This window comes from Girardinichthys multiradiatus, chromosome 9 (genome assembly GCF_021462225.1).
Source record: "Girardinichthys multiradiatus isolate DD_20200921_A chromosome 9, DD_fGirMul_XY1, whole genome shotgun sequence".
Taxonomy (NCBI): domain Eukaryota; kingdom Metazoa; phylum Chordata; class Actinopteri; order Cyprinodontiformes; family Goodeidae; genus Girardinichthys; species Girardinichthys multiradiatus.
Genome location: NC_061802.1, coordinates 10801773 through 10822260, shown reverse-complemented (window position 1 = coordinate 10822260; position 20488 = coordinate 10801773). Strand labels below are relative to the sequence as shown.

Genomic DNA, 20488 nt, shown 5'->3' with positions numbered 1-20488 from the left:
TTCTTTTGGATTAGATTTTAATTATTGTTAGGCACTGTGATTCAACCTGCAAACCTAATAAAATCTGTTGTAAAAATATTACATCTTGATATTTTATCCGCTTGGAATGAGTTTTCTAACACTAATGTATCCTAAAAGATTTATAGCAAACAAAATGTTTGAAATTTTAACCCTTTCAAGGCCAGTATGTTTACTTAGTCCCACTGATTTTATCTTACAATAATTCCCAAAACCAAAAAAAAAAACCAAAAGAAAATGAATTTTCATAAAGACATTATACACACACTCCTTGGTTGTTGCACACACACCATTATCCAGCATCAACAACTGAAATATTTCAGTAGCAAGGCATTCTACTGAAAACAGAAAAAGTGTGAAATGTTTGCTGTATCCTTTGTGGCGGAAAAGTAGCTTCACCTGTTGGACAAACAAATAAAAACTTGATTGCTAGCATTCCAAAATAAAATCCCAAGATAAATGTATTAGTTTATGCTAAGATAAACTTGGGATTAGAAATTTTATTGTCAGTGGTTTCACTGGGACATTCTTTGTCCTCAGGAACAAATATTTGTTTTGTGTGCCTTGAGACATTTTAGGCTGATTTAAGAAACTAGGATGACAAAGTTGTTTTACGAAAAAGTAAATATCTTCTGGTAAATCTGGTTTACATTCATTCCACACAGTCTAGAATCAAAAGGAATGGCACCAAATGTTTCACACAGTGAAACTCCTAGCCGATTCTGGAACTCAAACCCCAGTATGATGGTTGTAGTCTGCCCTTTCCATCATAGATCTATAGCCTCAGACTAGGAGTTGCTGATCTTTTATCCTAGCCAAACTGACTCAAACTGCTATGGTGCCTGCTGGAGGTTCCTGCTTCATAAACACAGTAGAAAATTACATCATCTCCAAAGAGCAGCATTAAAAGATAAAGTCTCCTTAAACTCTATGGCACTGGTGACTAACGTCAGTCCTCAACAGCCAGTGTCCTGCAACTTTTAGATCTCTCTGCTTCAACTCACCAGAGTTAGATAATTAAGTCATTAATGGGACTCTGCAGAACTGGACATCATACTGAAGGTAATTCAGCCTTGCAACTAAGTTGTGTTGGACCAGGGACACATCTAAAAGTTGCAGGACACCAGCCTACTGTGGTGCCCATTCCAAACAAATAGATCGGCCATAAAAAAAAACAAAAAAAACAAAACTTTTTTTAAACTTTATTTAGTTTAAAAAGAGACAAATTGCTTTGAGGTTTAAAAAAAAAAAAAACACCCACGTTCATTTGGCATACAGTCCCATTATAGTCCAGAAATACAAAATTAGTTATTTCATCAATGCAGAGACACTTCACATTCAGACCATGACGGACAAACGACAGAAGTCCTCCTTACACAACAAACACTGTGGTCCAATTTACAAATGCACATTTATTGTCAATGAGGCCTGTTTAGCTGTAGCTGCTTGGCAGTCAAAGCTCATCATTATGCGCCGCTCATGAAATACTCTTTGTTTTGGTAGTTTTACAGTCCATTGAAAGAACGCTTTGTGCAGCCATATGACAGAATGCGCCTTTTTTGCGGTCTACTTGCTAGGCTGGGCTGCAGCATCGGCTCCCTCAAGCTTGGCCTTGCCAGAAATGGAGTAATGATAAGTCCTCATGGACTCCTCAACCTTCTTAAAGTCGGGGCGATCCTCATGCCTAGAAAGACAGAGAACAATGTGGGAGATCTCGGTTTAACACGCTCAAAGTGATCAACAAAAGCCTGTGTGGAACTCAGCAACCCTTTATCAAATAGTTGGCTCAAATTTTAAGTGTCATAAATGAATCTGACCGCTTAACAGCTTTAACTGTCAACTCAGACTATATTCTTGCAGCATGTTCAAAAACAAACCTGACTCAGTATGCAAAGATGTTCATTTTCAAGTTGATGTCAATTAATATGGCTACTGCTTGCTGAATCACCACAAGGAACGCATTGGAAATTTTAGGACTGAGCTTCCAGGACTGTTCCAAGGAAGAGGAGAGAATCCCAAACAGGGGATGCTGAAGAAAAGGATCCAATCTGAAGAAGTCATCAACTGTGGCAAAGAATCCCAACACCTGTGCCACCACTGGATGGGAGTACGACATGACCACACAGTGACGTGGCTGGCCAGCTGGACTGAAAATATCCAAGGCTCCATTAAACACATCATGCTCAAAGCTCAAGAGCCAGCAGAAAGGCAAACTCATGCTGCCAAATGGTCCACTGGCAACACAACCCCCTCCTCACTCAGCTTTAACCCAGGTCGTTAAGGGCAAAGTGCAATCAGCTGCACACTCCTGGCTGTAGGAACCTAACAGCAAGAAACAACAAAAACTCAAGGGGAGAAAGATCCACTCACTGACATGCAGACACTGCTGCATATACCATTGTTGCTCACTAATTGGTTCACTCATTTATCTACATGGTCAGAGTTGTCTACAGCACCACTTACAGACAGTGGATCAGAGACATTAATCATGAAGTAGAACTTCACTGCCATCAAATAAAAACTATGCAAACTAGAAATGTTGTCCATATTTTGTTTTTATTTGGACTACATTTATGTCTTGTTTCTACTTGCCCTACTTGTTTTTTTTTGGCTGGTTGTGAAGATGCAAGGATGGATAAAGTCCTCTTTTGTTTCTTTATTTCACATAATTTTTGATTATGACACTGTCCCTTGTAATAATATTCATATCCATTGAACCATTTATCCACCCATTTACACAATTTTTCACATTATAAATTCATATTTTAGTTTCTTGGGGTTTTATATGAAAGAGTGACACATAGGAGTGCATTCCTGCTGCAAGGTGAACCTCCGTCCCATTCTCAAGTCTTTTGCAGCCTCTAACAGGCCCATTTTGTAAAGTTCATAAGAGTTGTCCTGTGAGCAGATTCTGGTGAGGTGACAACTTCAGCAACATTTGAAATACTGCGGAACTAACTTCAATGGCAGACCAGCGGATTTCGGCTTTTGACCTTTGCCAGGGTCAAGGCCACAAACCAAAATGTGTTGGTCTGTTAATAAACTTGTTTTCTCATTGTCTCAAGAAATGCTAGAGTCTTCACCTCAGCAGATATTTCTCCCTCTCTTTGCACCTTGGAGGTAGGTAAAGTCATGCTAGAAACTTTTGGATCTCTGTTGGCGGATTCTCCCAACTAAGCTGTGGATATCAGCCTTTGACCTGGGTTTGACGTGACTGCTCCTACTGTGATGCTAATCATACCGAGTGTTTAAGATTTAGTTTCTTACGAGTATGTCCAGCACTCTTTCATCACTGCATACATCCTCTCCGGACATGCTGGTGGACACTCCATACGGCCCCCGTTGTTAATGAAGTTTGACACCTCCTGGCCTTTCATTTTCTGGACAAAAATCAGACAGGCAGAAATTGTAGCATGACGTTCAGAATCAAGGTTCTTCAAATCCTGGTGAAGTTCTTTCACCAAATCAATCTTTTAATCATTGCTCTGCAGAGACACAGCTTACCTTGTAGGGTTTTCCTCCGTAGGAGAAGGCCTCCCACATGGTGACCCCAAAGCTCCACACGTCACTTTTGCTGGAGAACTTGTGGTAGTTTATACATTCTGGAGCATACCACTTCAGTGGCCATTTGCCTGCAGTACGAGCCTGGAAACACAATTGATTGACAGTAAGCTGCCAGTCAGTGACTCAGCTTCAGGTATATTTAACCCCATAACCAAGAAAGGTTTTATATTTATCTGTAAACTGGCAAACAACCAAATTATCTTGCCGTATGCAAAAGCTTTTTTAGAAACAAAAAGTGGCTCCATACTTTGTAGTAGTTGTCATCTGCTCCCAGCGCCTTTGAGAGCCCAAAGTCACTGATTTTGGCGAACTGCTGGTTGACCAGCAGAACGTTACGAGCTGCCAGATCCCTGTGCACGAAGTTCTTCTCCTCCAAATACTTCATCCCCATTGATACCTGGTGCATCAAGTTGACAATGTTCTCCACAGAGATAGAATCCCTGAGAAGGACAAAAACAAGGTGAGTCTGAGCAGTAATTATGGACTCAGGTCTGCCATGTGTTAAACTGAGGATTTGTGTCATAATTTTCTGTTTAGGTTGGCTGTGTTTTGTTATATTTTTGTATTTTATGTTAATATCTTTCTTATTTGATGGCTTGTATTTCCTGCAGTAGTCACCAGATGTCTTCAGTTTCCTTCATTAAGGTCCTTGTTCACCTCCTGTTTCATCATGCTGCCATTCCTCCCAGTATATTTGCTCCTTGTTCACTAGAGTAACTTTTCAGATCCTCTGCTTACTCGTCATGTTTGTTGTTGCTTCCATGATCTCTGCCATGAAATCTGTCTCCAAGGTACCTTTATTTGGGTACTTTCCATGACATAAGTGACGTTCTGTTGCACAAATATAGTTAGTAATTTCACACACAGGGCATAAACGTTTTGGACTCAGTCTTGTGGGTGCTGCAGGAGTCATAGGCCAATAAATTGTGCTATAATCATTTAAAAGGACAAATGTTATTTACTATTTTGAGCATAAATATCCTCTTGATGAAACACAATACAAGTCCAGATTAATGTTAAAACAAAGGGTAAGAATTGTTCAAAAGTTTAAGGCTTACCAAACACCTTCTTCTGTTGTATTGACTGTAAACACAAACTGGCTTTCCACAACTAAGTAATCTAATATATATGCGGGGCTTTCCATACTCACCTGTACTGAGGCTTTCTTGTTTTGTATAATACTAAGAGGCATTTTGGTGTTATAGATGTTAATCTATACTTTATTAGGATTTTATAAGATAGACCAACACAAAATAGAATGTAATTATAACTGGGACAGAAAAATGTTTGTTAAACGTTTTCATAACAAAATACGAAAAGTGTTGCATAGATATGTTTTATGTTCCTTTTACTCTGGTACCAGACCAAATCCCAAGCTTTGAACATCTCACAGAGCATTGAGTAATCAATCATCTGAAATGGAAAGAACATGGTACCACTACTGACCTATCAAGAAGCTCATGGGAATTCTGGAGGAGTTGCAGAGAGCCACAGCTCAGGTGGCACAATCTTTAAATAGGATAACTATTATTTGTGCACTGCGCTAATTTGGCTTTTATGGGAAAGATGACGGAATAAAGCTGTTGTTGAAAGAAAACCAAAAGAAATTCAATTTAAAGGTTGCCACAATGCATGCAGCGGAGACAACAAACATGTGGAAGAAGGTGCTCTGCTCACATGAGACCAAAATTCAACCTTCTGGATTACATGCCAAACCCTATAAGTCCCAGAAACCTGACAACATACATCACTCTGAACAGATATCCCAGCCATGAAACACAATGGTGTCACTGCACCACCATGAAACTCTGCATTCAGTTCTGATTGAGCTTGGGCTATTTTAAAAAGGAGAATGGTGCTGAAAGTTCAGCCTCTAGATGAGTAAAAGTGGCAAAAACATTTGCCAACAGAGTTACAGCTGTAATTGCAGCAAAGGCCAGTCACATAAAATCCCATTAAAGGTTAAGGTTGCACTGTGATAAAATGTGAAAAAGTTCAAAAGGTATGAATACTTTAGCAAAGCAGTAGACAAGAACAATTATTGTTGTACCTTCATTACTCGGCAAGGTGAAGGCAAGAGCAAAGCGTTGATAAAATAATAATAAAAGCAGGTTTAATGGAGCAAAATGAGCTAATTAGGTTGTTTAAAATTGCTTGGAGAATAAACTGTATGATATCATAGTCACTGAATGTAATTAATATACATATCTTTCTCTATTATAGGAGAGCCAGGCCTTGTAAAAACAGAAACATCTTTGCAGGAAGCAGTTAGTTCAATTAATCTTTGAAGCCAACTTTAAGTAAAAGAATTCACACAAATCCAAATGTTTCGGTTTTTAAAACAGCCACTTTTCAATCTCTGCGTTTGTTTTTTTCAGATGAATGCACAGATAATTTACAGGGACATATTAAAAATCTCTTCCATAGAAAATATTGGCCTTTTTTACTACTTATTCCTTGTTTTGATTCTTTCTAAAGAACACTAAACTCATGCAACCAGGTGACTTTAATAGTAAGTATCACATTAACAGCTGAAACCAGATACATACACTGGATAAAAAGATGCATAATTGTTTTTCCTCACGGTCTGACATTAAATTCCTGGAAATTTGGCCCATTCCTCCTGATAGAACCAGTGTGTAACTAAATCAGACTTGAAGCTCGCCTTTCTCACGCACACTTTTTTAGTTCTGCCCACAAATCTTTTACGGGACTGAGATGAGGGCTTTGGGGGTGGCCACTCTGAAACACTGATTTAAGTGTCCTGAAGACATATTTTAGCTAACTTGGCTTTGGCTTATTGTCCATTTGAAAGACCCATTCATGCCTAAACTTCAACATCCTGGCTGATGCCTTCTGATGACTTAATATTTTCCCATGTTCTGTCCTCATGATGCCATCTATTTAGTGAAGTGCTCTAGTCCACCAGTAAAACATGATGGCTGGGATGGTATTATCAGGCTTGCACAAAAGCAACAATGGTAATTTTGGCCAAACGCTTCACTTTTGTCCCTTATGTTGCTTTTGCAGTAATGGCTTCTTCCTCTCTGAGTGGCCTTTCTCTCTGGAACACAGAACCCATCTCCTTCCTGAACAGTACCATGACTGGACATTTTGTGCTGTTTGTTCTTGCGCATAATTGTTTGAACAAATGAAAATTAATTCTTCAGGGGTTTAGAAATTGTAGGATGAACCAGAGATGTGGTGGTCCACAATTCTCATCCTAATATCTTGCCTGATTTATTTTGATTTTCCCATGATGTCAGACAAGGAAAGAGAGTCTTTGAGGTGTTGAATTGATATACATCCACAGATGTGCCTCAAAATGTTGCGTTCAGAAGCTTACAAATCCACATTACAAATGACATCATAATCTGAGATTTCCAAAATTGCATAAAAGCAATCACAGAGTATGTAAAATCCTGACTAAATCAATCTCTCTTTATTCTGGTATTTATAGAAAAATAATTGTTGACCCTAACAGATTAATTAAAAGTTTGTTGGGGAACCCCTTTTTTTACAGTGCATGTAATTGTCTGGTTTAAATTGAATGTCTTTAGTTTTTATTGCATTTTCACATTTTGTTTTAGATACAATGCAGGGAGTTTATGCATTGATTTGTTGCCACTTCTATCTTTTTAAACATATCCACTATATCTACAGCAACAGTTTTATTTACTCACTTTTTGGTGGTGAGGAACTTGTTGAGGGGTCCGGCTGCAGCCATCTCCATGACGAGCATCAGGTTCTCAGCGTTGCACAGGCCGAGCATTCGGACGATGAACGGATTGCTCAGCTGGTGCATGATCTCTGCCTCCCTCATCATCTCCTCCTTCACCAGCTTTTCGTTTTCACTCTTAAGCACCTTGATGGCCACGTCTATCTGGCCTCTGCAGTTACAGGGTTAAATATTGTAGTTAACTTTTAATAAAGCTTTGAAATGTTTATGCTGTTTTTATAAGAAATAACATAAATCTCACAATTCCGTCTTGAGGACTCCCTTCTTGACACAGCCAAAGTTTCCAGAGCCGAGCTCCACCTCATCCATCAACAGCTGCTCCCTCTGGATGTTGAATCTCTTGATGTCATTCGGGTTGTGGTATGGGTTAAATCCGTCACAGTCCATAGGGAGAAGGTCACGCTCTACCGGCATAGCAGTAGATGTGCATGAGGCCAGTGCAGCGGCTGATAAAAGAATGAAATGTGGATTTGTTCAGAATAGCAGCATGTTTATATAAATGAGCTCAAAATTCTCAATAATATTTCTCTTTTCATGCATACAGATGCAATGGGACACTGCACACTCTATTTATACTAATACTTGTATCAAATTTGTAGAAAGTTGTGAAAAGGGATAAAAACACAGTATTGGATTCAACTTTCCATTGAATTACTCAACAAATATTTAGTTGTATTTCCGTTGTTTCTGAGAACTGCTTCACATCTGTGTTGCATGGACTACCAAGCTTTGGTACCTGTGAACCGGTACTACAGCCCAGAACAAATAGACTAGATTTTATTGTTCCTCTAAAATTTTTGATTTTGTCTTAAAAACAGCATGTTTAATGTCACCCCTCAAGTTTTCTTTTAGATTAAGGTCCAGGTTGTGGGCCACCCACTCCATAACATTAATTTTCTTGGTCTGGAACCAAGATGCTGCTCCTTACTGGAATGTCTGGGATGGTTGTCTGGTCAAAACACTCATTTCAAGCATATTTCCTCTTTAGCATAATAATACCATCCCCTATCATGACAACGGAGTCACCGTGCTTCACAGTGTACCGTGGCTTGAATTTGTTTGGGGACTGTTTGAAAAATGTCAACGGCTCCAAGACCCAAACAGAGCATCGTTATGTTAATCAGTCCTTAAAATGTTTTTCTTTAGGCCATTCAGTGTGTTCTCATTTTCAACATAAGGATGGGACACTTTGCTTCTAATTGTTACTCACAGATAACAGCAGACCTCTGATCTTCCTGGAGCTGATCGCTGGCATAGTATTTGCTATGTGGGGTATTTATTGATCCATTCTCTACCACAACTTTCTGGTTTGATTCAATTTTAAATACTTTTAGCAGAGCATCCTATCGTTTTTGGCTCCTCTTTCTCCGATCTATATTTTATCAAAGTTATTTTAAAAATGTCTGAAATACCCCATTTTACCTCACTAACTGAACTCTAATCTGCAATTTCTTGAAACGCTCCCTTTTCAAATGAATGATTCTGTTATACAGAGTCAAAGGCATTCAAGTCGTGGGTCTGTTGGTTTTATATTACTCTACTACACATAGTATTAATACATTTGATTTAAAAACAATTTATTTTCAATATTTTTATATAAGTGGAACATAGGGGTCTATGATTTTTACTTAACTTGATTGCTTTTCAAAATATAGTCTCGTTCCTAAATTTAAATCTTGTTGCAGTTTTGCATTTCCCATTTGTTTTATTTAGGTTCCAAAAATAAGTTTCAATGTTATATTTAAAAAGCCTGAATATCGGTTTCAACTAATGATAAAATCAATCTGGCTATTTTCAGAATTAAGCGTCGTTAAAAGGATAGCATGAAGTTTAGCAATGAATCTGCAGCTCATGTTTCTGATGGCAGAGGTTCACGGGTGTAATGTCAGCAACTGACCTCGGGGTGGCGGTGTGTATCCATTTTGTGCAGAGCGCCTCTGAAACGAAAACATCGAAATAAATCTCAGAAGTTGAAAGAGTGTTGAATTTAACAGAGGATGTGAATACTTACTGTTGCAGGAAGGCTGGGTGTCTCTGAAATGTTGATAAAGAGATAAGTAAAAAAGGATTCGTACCTCCTAAACCTTTTCACATTTTTTCACGTTAGCCACAAACCTCAGTGTATTTTGTTAGGATTTTAAGTGACCAGCACAAAATATACTATTCATGTGAAACAAAAAGAAAAATGATACAAAGTTTTCAAACTTTTTACAAATAACTAAAAAGTTTGGGGTCAGTCTTTATTGAGCCCTCTTTACTACCAGCCCTGAATAAAACTAAAGAGGAAGGCCATTGTTTAAAGAGCGCCATGAAAAGTCCTATTTGCACATTGCCACAAGCCATAGGGGAAACAGGAAACACGTTGAAGAAAGCGCTCTGGTCAAATTAGGCCAAACCTGTAATGTTTGCCTACATAAAAAAATGCTGTGTGACAGAAATATAACACTCCATGTCAGCCTAAACATCACCATCCCCATGGTAAAACACGGTGGTGGGAGCATCATGCTGTGGGGAGGCTTTTCTTCAGCAGGGACAGGAAAGCTGGTCAGATTTGATGGAATGATGGATGAATTAAATAAAGGAAAATCTTGCAAGACATCCTGTTAGAGCCTGCAGAATACTTGAGACTGGTCCTGAGGTTCACGTTTCAGCAATGGAATTAACTGGTTTAGATGAAAGAATATTTATAATTAAAAATGGCCCAATCCAAGTCCAGACCTAAATCCAACTGAGAATCCTCTCCAGTCAGACTGAGCCTGAGCTATTTTGCAAAGAAGAATATGAATAAACGTAGCTTCTACATGAGCGAAGCAAAATATATATATATATATATATATATATATATATATATATATATATAATTTTCCTTTTTATCTGATAAAGTACTTTTTGTGGGTCTTTTAGATAAAATTCCATTAAAAATCATTAAAGTTGGTGGCTGTACCATTACAAAATGTGGAAAAATTCAAGAGGTATGAACACTTTTGCAAGGCTCTGTTTAACTGAACAAAGGGAACAATTTTTCTTACTCTCTGCAGTTTTGCCATTGACGCAGGCCTCCCCAAGGACAGTTACTATACCATCATGCTTCATCTTCAGATACTCAACCAGCTAAACATGGAGAGAAAATTACATTTAAAGGGCATGAGCTGCTGCAGAAACGAAAGGTAAAAGTAACAAACATGGGAGGTCCTACCTGCCAGATTGTGTCAAACTTTGTTCCCTCTGGCATAGACAGCTTCCCTGATTTGTCCTGGAGGATCTGATAGTGGTAAACAGTTTTCCCGTACATCACAGAGAGAGCAAACGAACCAAGTTCCTCCTTGTCTCTGACTCTGATAAACGAAGCAAAAAAGCATTAAAACTGCATGAGGACTTTAGATCAGACACCACAGACACAGAGGCAGAGGTGTGACTTTGAGAAGCTTACAGAAACTTGCCGTCAGGCTGTACTCCAGAGTAAAGCCGCCTCTCCCCTTCTTGCCGATTGATTTTACCATGATACCAGGGCATCTTCTCATGGGCAGTAGTGGCGATCAGCTTCTCAAGCTGAGGAGCCTGACTGATAATGGCCTGCTCCATGGCTTCTCCCTGAACAAAGGCAAACATATGTACAAATTATTATGGCATCTTAGTATATGCTGGGCTGTTTGAATTGGCCCAGTTTAGCTCATGCTTCTGACTTTGCTCACCCATACAGGGTCTGAAATGTGGTGAGAAAAGAGAATAGGCTCAAGTTTGAGTTAACATACATGAGGAGTCATTTTGGTTTTCAAACTTAGAGTCCATGAAAGATACTGATCTCTACATGTGACTGGTAGTAGCAGGAGGCAATTTTAACACTGGTGAAGTCCTATAGAACTTCTTCCAAAGTTGTCCAAAGAATGATTTTTATTTTTTTCCCGCAGAAGCATCAATCGGTTCATGCATGAAAGCTGCCCTGGGCATGCTGCTCCTTCCTTATTCCTGTACCACACATGACAAAACACACACTGATAATACTATTCTAGAAAAATCCCAGAAATGTTGTATGTAATTTACCAGTAACATTAAGAATAAAGAACTAGATCTGTTTAATACTAGACCCATGCTTTACAAAAATAATTTTCATTAATACCTGTAAGTATTTTGGATTTTAAAATAGGCATCATCTCCTGGCCATGCCACCCTGGGTGGAGAGCCACGTCTGGCGTGGACTGTGACGACCTACTTGTGCACATTATTCTGAAGCAAGCTCAAATATTGTTTTCCAGATGAGTTTTAAAGTCATAACTACACAGGTGGAAGGGAAGAAAAGATGGCTGCAATATTAGCTTTGACGAAACATAGCCCGAGATCAACAGGATGACGACGTCATGGTGAGTGTATTAGTTTAAAAGGACTTCAAAGGTGTTTACTTCGGTCTTCATCAGTCAATATGTTTGTTAACTTGTAACTTTTTCAAGTGGAAAAAATAAACTGAGAAATTCCTTTAAGGTATTCTCAAAAAGTACCTTGAGGAGATTATTTTTCTTTCAAATGTCAGATTTCAGATAAAGGATGGAAAAGAGAAAGATTTTTTTTTTATTACTTTCATTTTGGGAAAGTCCAGATGATGATGTCATGAGTCTATAGGCTTCTGATAGGTTACTTCACAACATTTGAACTAAATGAAGGCACAACTGTGAATGTGTTTTACAGCAACACACTGATTGGAGTGGCTATCATAAAGTCCTGATCTTAGTCCCATTGCAAATGTTTTAGCGGAGCAAGGCGGCTCACAAACCTCATGCCAGTTCTGTCAGGAGTAATGGGGCAAAATTCAAGCAAACTACTGTGAGAAGCTTGAGGAAGGAAACCCAAAACGTTTGACTCAAGTCATACAGCTTAAAAGACAAAGAAATGTCATCACTTTATTGAGCAGCCAGAATGCTGCTACGGAAATCTGAGCTTCTCACTGCAGAACTGGTCTCCGCCTGCTGGGTTTCTGTTGGTTACTTGATTGATTTTAGGGTTTTATTGAGTTTTTTTAATGTTGTTAAAGGTTTTGTCTTATAATATCTGCAGGATATTCAACATAAATGTCAACAAGATGTTCCTGGATGAAAAGTAAACTCAGAAGAGGTGATTTCACCTTTACATCTACTGCTTCTAAATAGTGGAACAGTTTACAAATCCATAAATGAGCTACTCAAAAAGCTTGGAAACCTTTGATAGACTCCACCTTTACTTGTTGGGATTCCTAGTATTTTATTGAATGATTTTACTACTTTGAAATTTGGTGTTTTTACTGGTCTTCAAGAGGTTTTAGTGCCATAAGATCATTTCTTTGTGATAAAATATTATTTTTGCAGCTGGTTTTGTCAAATCCTTGCTGTACAGCAATTTGCTGCAACATCTGTTTGTTTTAAAATTTTTATTTAAATATGACTCGGTAGAACTGTAGATATACAGAAGGTATTCCATTTTTATGTTTGTGAATTTTCTCAGTCTGATCGAGGGTTACGGTTCTGGAATGTGTTTCTCAAGGAGATTTAAATCACCATGTTTACATGTGAAATCAAACCATCATTTGTGACCTGAACAAACATAGTTTCATTTGGTGATTTTTTTAAATCTATGAGATTAGTCAGTCAAATCAGAGTCAACCACGATAATAAATCAATGTAGTAACGTTTAATTTTGTAAAGTAGCAAACATAATCAATAGAAGTTAAAGCTCTCCACTCAAAACCTATTAAAAGCTGTTTACATTATTTCTAACAAATATTTCTTGGATTACTAGTAATTACTAGTTATTTCTAGAGTCTCTTTAATGAAGAAGGCTACCACATCAGTAATTTTACTTTGTTGCTGATCACTGGGACTAAAAACTATTTAAATTATGACACACCTGAGCTCCTTGACTATTTTTGAACTTCAGTAAATTTATGTTGCTGTAAAAAGGCTCTACAGTTTGTTATTTTTGTTGTATTAGTACACAATAATTGATAATCCTGGTGAAGATGTACAAAAGCGTTAAGATTACTTGTTGCTACGGAGACTTGATGAACCTAAAGGGTGCCACTCTTTGCTGTGGTATATTAAGCCTGGGAGCTTTTCTTTAACCCTCGGTGTGTTGTAGCAGAATGAACTCTGTCCAGCCTTGTTTCTCATGGTTCCAGTTATTTTAGGCTTCAAAATCATTGCTTATGCATGTAGTTATGTGCAAAATTAGGCCAATTTTCTTGCAGCCATTTCCTGAGCCTTTCTGTCCTACTGAATGGCCTGTTCTCTTGTCTTTCTCATTTTGACAAGTGGCTAAAGGAAATATTTACACCTTAGAAAGCAAAAAAAGAAAATCCTGGATTACTCATTGAAAGTTCCAGACAATTTGGTTAACTTTATAAAAGAATGTATAAATATAATACATTTATTTAATATGATTTCTTAGGGCTTCCACTAATTATGCCACTGGCTGTTTTGTAAAAAACAATTATTTATTGACATGCAATTTTTGTTCCATTAAGTAAAATCTACTCTGTATCCCCAGATCAGCACAATCCGTTCTTATGCTCCACTAACCTGAAAGAAACTTCCAAAAATCTGCAAAAAGTTCTTTTAAATCAAGGTTAGAAACCTATTTGTTTAGGGTTGCTTTGGTAAACTGTCAAAAAAACATGTTGTTGAAATTTCTACTGGGAATAAAGGTTAATCAGGATTTTCCACCTTGGAACAGACAGCGTAAAAGACCTCTCTGTCCACAGTGAGAAGCAGGTGACTATAAAGACCCCTCCCCGACAGACTGTGGTTGAACAGGGCCCTCCTAGAAGAAGTTAGGAGGAAGGTTCAGAGAACCAGGAAGTCTCTGACTCTTGGTCCAGACGTCGACCAGTTTAAAAAAAATATTCCCCCATTATCGATACGCATAATGGGTCAAAACAGTTCCAAAGAGTTGCCTCCTCCCCAGGAAGAAACGTTTGATTATGTGTTAAGCTTAAAATTAACACAAAATATAGCCAGAGGCCAAAAAAGCAAAAAGCAAAAATTGCAAAATGTTTAAAATGACAAAAGTTCAAAAGGTCCTGCTAATTAAAATAAAATTAAAATTATAACAAAGTTTTTTTACTGGGGACAAAGGTTATTTGGGAATTTCCACCTAAGAACTGAATGAAGCAGACCTAGCTGTGTGTGGTGAGAAGCAGTTCACTGCAGAAGATCTCTCCCCGACTGACTGTGGCTGAGCTGGGCTCTCCTAACAACAGCTAGGGGGAAGGTTAGAGCGCCAAGAGGGCTCTGACTCTTGGTCCAGAAGTAGATGAGTTTTAAAGGAATATTCCCCCATTACCCAGACATGTAATAGGCCAAAAGCAATTACCTCCTCCCCAGGGAGAAACATTCATTTTATGGTGGAGAAAATATAGACCAAATGGCACCAAGTGCATCACTTAATGGGTTAAAGATGTAAATTTTCCTACAGAGGGTTTATTTAGTCTTACAATTTTATAAAAAAGTTGAGGCCATTAATTTCAATCTGTAGTCCAACGTTTCTTTATTTTTACTTCATCATTCCTCTGCAATGTTATTTTTTTTAATGTTTTTTGTCATCATGTGAAAGCCTTTGAGCTGTCTTGTTGCTGAAATGTGCTATATAATAAACTTGCCTTACCTGCCTAAATATGCTCAAATTAAAATTAGGGTTTTCAGAATTTCTTGATGTGAGCTTATTTTGCTGTAGATTAATTTATTTCAGACCTTGTAAACATCTTTTACAGGGGTGGCAATTATTGTGAATGGTGCTGTATTACACAGGTAAAACTAATTGCAATGGAGTAGAAAGTGGAGTGAAATTGTTTTTGCTTTACATTATGTTAGGTGTCCTTAAACAGAGTCCTAAGTACTCCAGTACAGTAAAAGCTATACAGACTCATTTAAACAAGGAACTGCATGTCTTAATGATAATTAATGAATATTAAATCTTTAACAGTGCCCACAGCCTCACCTCCAGGTTCCAGGTCTGCCTGACGTACTCCCTCAGCATGTTCTCCCTCATTTTGTCAAAAACACCGGTCTTTATTGGCATTTCCGCAGGGCGCAGACAGGGCTTCTTCAGTAGACACACCAGCCCGTCGGGGTCCTTGCTGTAGTACTCACAGAGCTCCCCGGGGCCACAGTGAGGCTTCCCTCCCACAATGCAGTAAGTCCCGTTCAGTTGTTTCTCTATGGTGTAGTGGTGGAACTCCAGGTTCCAGACAATAGACAGGACGTAGCCTCCAAGACTGCGGAGACACTGTCTCAGCAAGAAGAGGCCATCGGCCATGCCGGCCAGCTTCAGGTGCTGCTCGGCGTCCGAGCGACTGATGCTGCCGTAGAAAAAAGGCAGCTCGACCGCTGGGTCGACAGACATGGTGAGGCCTGGGATGACTCAAGCTGGACTTGGTCTTGAAGTTTAGGACGTAGACTGGTGAACAAAACTAGATAGAAAGACGAAAAAGATCATTTTGGAATGTTTTGCATCGGTAGGCCAAACTTAAATTCACTTTCTGTCACCTCTGACCTTTCAACCTTTTAGATCGTTACCTATCTGTTCTACTCATTCATTTACAAAACTACAAAAAGCTATAGGAACAGACATTTAGAATGGAAAATGCATTTTCTAAAACAACACAACACCCTCACCTCTTTATCCCAGTTTTGTTGTTAGGCTACAGAACAGAGTGCTCTGAGCAGAACCGTGTCTTTCAGGACTTTCAGCTCTGCAGCGAGGAGCTGGGAGGGGAATTATACGTCTGGATGAGACATTCAGCTTTAAACACCCACACTAAGATTGCATATAGTTTGCAGACTAACAAACTGGTGACAAAAGCCACAACAGGAAACTGTAGTCCGCCCTCACAGCCTCATTTCTCCAGTATGTTGCTCTTCCGTTGAACAGGTGCTCTTTGGTTCTAGATGAATCCCTCTGCTTCGGAGTTTTTTTTTTTTTTTTTTTAAATATGCCCTTTACAGCAGAAAGAATATGCTCTGTCCGGAAATAATTTGAAGCAGAATCCTCCTAAACATTTTGTGTTTGTATTGAAATGGGAATTTGATGTAAACTTGGGATGACGACACATGGGAAAGAATAAAATCAGGTAGTCTGGAAAATGTCTATGATAGAATAAAGAACCTGCCGGTTTTAAACAGAAAATATATACGTCCGACTCAGCAGCCTGTAAAACACACAAGGGAAGTCTTGAGAAAGTCACACAAAGATAAAAATCAAAATTAACATTTATTGGTTATGCCATCAAAACCACTGAAACAAAATAGAACCAATTAGGCCTTTGAGGTTGTTTTTTTATCTTTTTGATTTGGAAAGTTCTGCTATGTTTGACTCGATGCCTTCACCATTTTCCACGTTCAGTATACAAGGAAATGCTTTTAGCACTTGAACAAGGAAGTTGTCTTTTTTTTTCACATGCAAAAAAAACTTAAAAAAAGATTAAAAAATGGTTAAAAAAAACAACAAAAACACAGTGTTAAACCTCAGTTTCCTAGCTTTACACCTAAGTCTGTACCCACATCCACAGTGGACAACCAAACCTAAAGGCACAGCTGCCACATAAAGCAAGACTCCACTGTGGCTTGACCTCCCAGCTCGCCACAACAAAGACAGCCAGACGCTACAGCGTGGACACACACCGGTGAGTGAACAGACACTGAATCAGAAAACAAATGAAAGAAAGAAAAAAGGCATTGTTGCTGCATATATAAATAAATACACAGGCAGGTCTGTCACAGACCTGCCTATATATATCTATATCTATATATATCTATATCTATATCTATATAGATATAGATATATATATTTTTTTTTTTTAACCTGAAACACAGGCCTTAAAGGATCCCATAGAAGCAGGAAAAACCTGCAGGGTTCGGTTATGCAATAAAACAATATTCCAAACATTGAACATATCATAAAGCAATGACCAATTCATTATCCAAAAATAAAGGCAGGTAAAGAGGCCCACTCTAACTATAGGGGAGCTGCAGGGATCCACAGCTAAGGTGGAAAAATATCTGGATAGGACTGCTATTAGTTGTTCATTTCACAAATTTGACCTTTGTTGAAAAGTGGCAAGAAGTAAGACATTGTTTAAAAAATGCTATAAGAAGACCTATTTATAATTTGCCAAATGCTATGTAGGGGCCACACAAGAAGGTGGTAGAAAGCTCTTCATGGGAATGAAAACTAATGTTGCACATGAACCCTGAGCCAGAGATGGCGACTCCAGTTTTAAACTCTGATTGGCACCCAACTCACAAAAATAAAAGACTTCAGACCCCACTGAGGCTTGTGGCCTAAAAGACTTAAGGAAGGACTTGGATCCCTCCCTCAAAGACTCAAGACTTGATTTGGACTTGCCCCTCAAAAACGAGAAATGACTTGGACCTGTCCCTCAAAGACTTAGAAATTGAGTTAGACTTTCCCCTCAAAGACTTGAGAAATGACTTGGACCTGCCCATAAAAAGACTTGGGATTTGACTTGGACTCCTCATCAAAGACTCAAGACTTGATTTGGACTTGCCACTCAAAGATGAGAAATGTATTGGTCTATTACATAAAATCCCAATAAAATTCAAGTTTGTGGTTGTAAAGTGGGAAAATGTGAAAAGGTTTGACATTCATACAAACTTCTGTGACATTAACAGAGCAAACAGAAAGAGAAAATGAACTTAACAAACCAACGTTCACAACTGGCACATTTGCTATGCCTTTGTGTTTTTATTATAATGGTAGCCTACGTTTATTTGTTTGATCCATTTCTAAAATGTTCCTAAATAAAACAACAGGGAGAACAAAAGCAGCGGCAATCTATCAGCTCAGCAATCATTTTTAAAAGTTTGAGACGGCATGATAAACCACAAAAACAAAAAGTGAAGCAAGCGAGGTGACAAATGACACAGTTCCTGTGACAACTTTGAACCCCAAAACCTGCGTGTTAGCTGCTATTATATGTCTGGAAGGGAAGAGATGTCTAAAGGTGGAAAATGTTGCCATTCACTGGGTAAAGCCATCTAATATGCATCAAATACTTTCATAAAGGATGTGTAAACTGATTGTGACAAAGAACGATGGAAGAAACACAGTGACTAAGTTGTCAAAAAGCAGAGGAGTGTGTAAATGGCCCGGAAGGAGAGCTACAGAAAGACTTGTTTTTAAGCCATTAAAACAAGCTTCGTTCTATGGAGCAAAAACCCTCAACGAAAGATTTTTATGTTATAGAGAATCAGCATTTCAGGGTAACAACTTTAATCTTAGGGTTGGACAGGTTTTGTAAAGCTCCAAAGAGGCAACGATCTGAAAGGAGCAGTTGTTTTATTAAACGGCTCCTAATACTCTAAACTTTCAAACAAAACAAAATTAAAGAGAGATGCAAAGAAAAGCTAAGTTTGGTTTTACTGGCAATAAAAAAGTCTACAAACAACTGTAGGAACGTACAGATTTTTTACACAAGCAAAGCTAAACGCCAAACACATGTAAAAATAATCAACCTGGGGATAAAAAGCCAATTTTACACAACTACTGGCGAATGCAAATGTGAAAAATGGTTATAATCAATATGTACATAAATGCTTTGAGCTTGATGCTAAAGGAAATGTATTGTTATCATGCAGCCGCTGAGACAACATTTGTTAATTTAAGTACTTCTGCTGAACTGGCTGGAGAGAGGCAATTAACCACAAAATAATCTCGCCTTAATAGCAAACAGGTTTCTGCAGCTTTGTGTCTTTTAAATTCACTCCTTTAAGCACGACGAGAATACCTACAGAATGCTAACATAAGGTTTGATTGCACGCTTTGACCTATACAAGGTTGGCTTTATTTAATTACAAAAATCAGCTTAAGGCATGAACACTGTAAAGTTTTTAGGTCATAGTTTTTTGTGTTGTTTTATCAGGAAGTCCACTTGCGGTTATGTAACTCAAGCATTCCTCTCAATGCATACATCCGGTTGAGAGGCTGTATAGGCCTCCAACGACAAACAATTCCCCCGTCTGACTCCTTTTTGGGAGATTTTTTCCATTGTTTTAGTGAAGGGTAATAAAGGTCTTGATGTGGGTGGGTTTGGATCAGAAACCGATCTGCTTATCAGATCAGAGCCCTAAATGGCCCAAGCTGAACCAAAGTTTCCTAAATCTGGGTTAGCAGTTGCCGTTCAAATAGACAGTTGATTCAGCCTAAAAGTAATGCTGAAGATTTAGTACCACACAAAAACTTGAAAACAAAGCAAGTTTTAGCAGGATTTATTCCCTCAGTAAATCCTGCTGACCACAAACTGTAGTTAAGATTTAATATGGAAAACATTTGTGTGAATTATTTGCAGGATTAGTGAGTCAAATACCTTAATGACATGAATTAGTGTGAAATAATTTTGACAATAAAGCAAACAACAATAACAAAGTTCCAGTGGGTGCCATTTTCCATCCTCCGAACAAAAATGGAAAAAAAAAACAAAAAAAAAAAACATTACAAGCTATAAAAGACACACATAGGAATCTGGAGTGTGTTTAAATTATCAGCTTTTGTTTTTCTGTTCCAAGGCGCAAGGAAAGCAGCTATTTATAATTTGTGTGTTTAATTACCGCTTGACTGAGCCAAAGCAACAATACTTAAATTATGTGGTGCACACCTTTTTCTTTTTCTTTGTACAACCCAGGCATAATTTAAAGTAATTTCTTTACTTGCAAATGGGACAAAATAGCATAACCATCACAGAAAAATAGATCAACACATATAATTAAAATGGTAAAATTTACAAAATTTAACTGTTAAAAGATTTTATTTATTTTTTTACATTTTTAAGCATCACTAAAGTATTTTGCCTTTGTAAAGAAAAGTTTCAAATTGTATTGTTGCTGTTTTTTTGTGCTACAGTCCTCTTCTTTCAGTCCTAACCGGAACACAATGTTCTTAATTTCATTATATACATATTATTTAAAATAAATCCAGTACTTGTCTTTTTAAACAATCAGATCTAACAGAACCTACTTACATTTCACTGCTTCACAGCTGTGATGTTGCTTCTGAGACAAAACTACATCTGCTGAGCTGCAAGAACTGTATGGCGTAGAGAAGAAGGGAGGTTAGAGAGAAATGAGACGCACGCAGACCCAAAGCCACCACCACTCACACATGCACACAACGGCAAAGTCATGCACAGAG

At 38.1% G+C, this 20488-nt stretch overlaps 1 protein-coding gene across 2 annotated transcripts; it reads right to left on the bottom strand.

The window, feature by feature from the left end:
• Window positions 1-1205: 1205 nt before the first annotated feature.
• Window positions 1206-20488, bottom strand: LOC124873230 (tyrosine-protein kinase ZAP-70). Of its 2 annotated transcripts, XM_047373723.1 has the most exons (14): window positions 20319-20488; window positions 15958-16047; window positions 15281-15752; window positions 10752-10912; window positions 10518-10656; window positions 10351-10432; window positions 9333-9355; window positions 9219-9258; window positions 7563-7767; window positions 7266-7472; window positions 3830-4022; window positions 3523-3663; window positions 3286-3398; window positions 1206-1702 (listed from the first exon to the last, which is right to left on the bottom strand). In XM_047373723.1, exons 3-14 carry the CDS (start codon window positions 15683-15685, stop codon window positions 1585-1587), a joined length of 1827 nt encoding a protein of 608 aa, XP_047229679.1. In that variant the 5' UTR covers window positions 15686-15752; window positions 15958-16047; window positions 20319-20488; the 3' UTR covers window positions 1206-1584. The 2 variants fall into 2 exon arrangements, with proteins under 2 accessions (XP_047229679.1, XP_047229678.1); XM_047373722.1 differs by lacking the exon at window positions 15958-16047.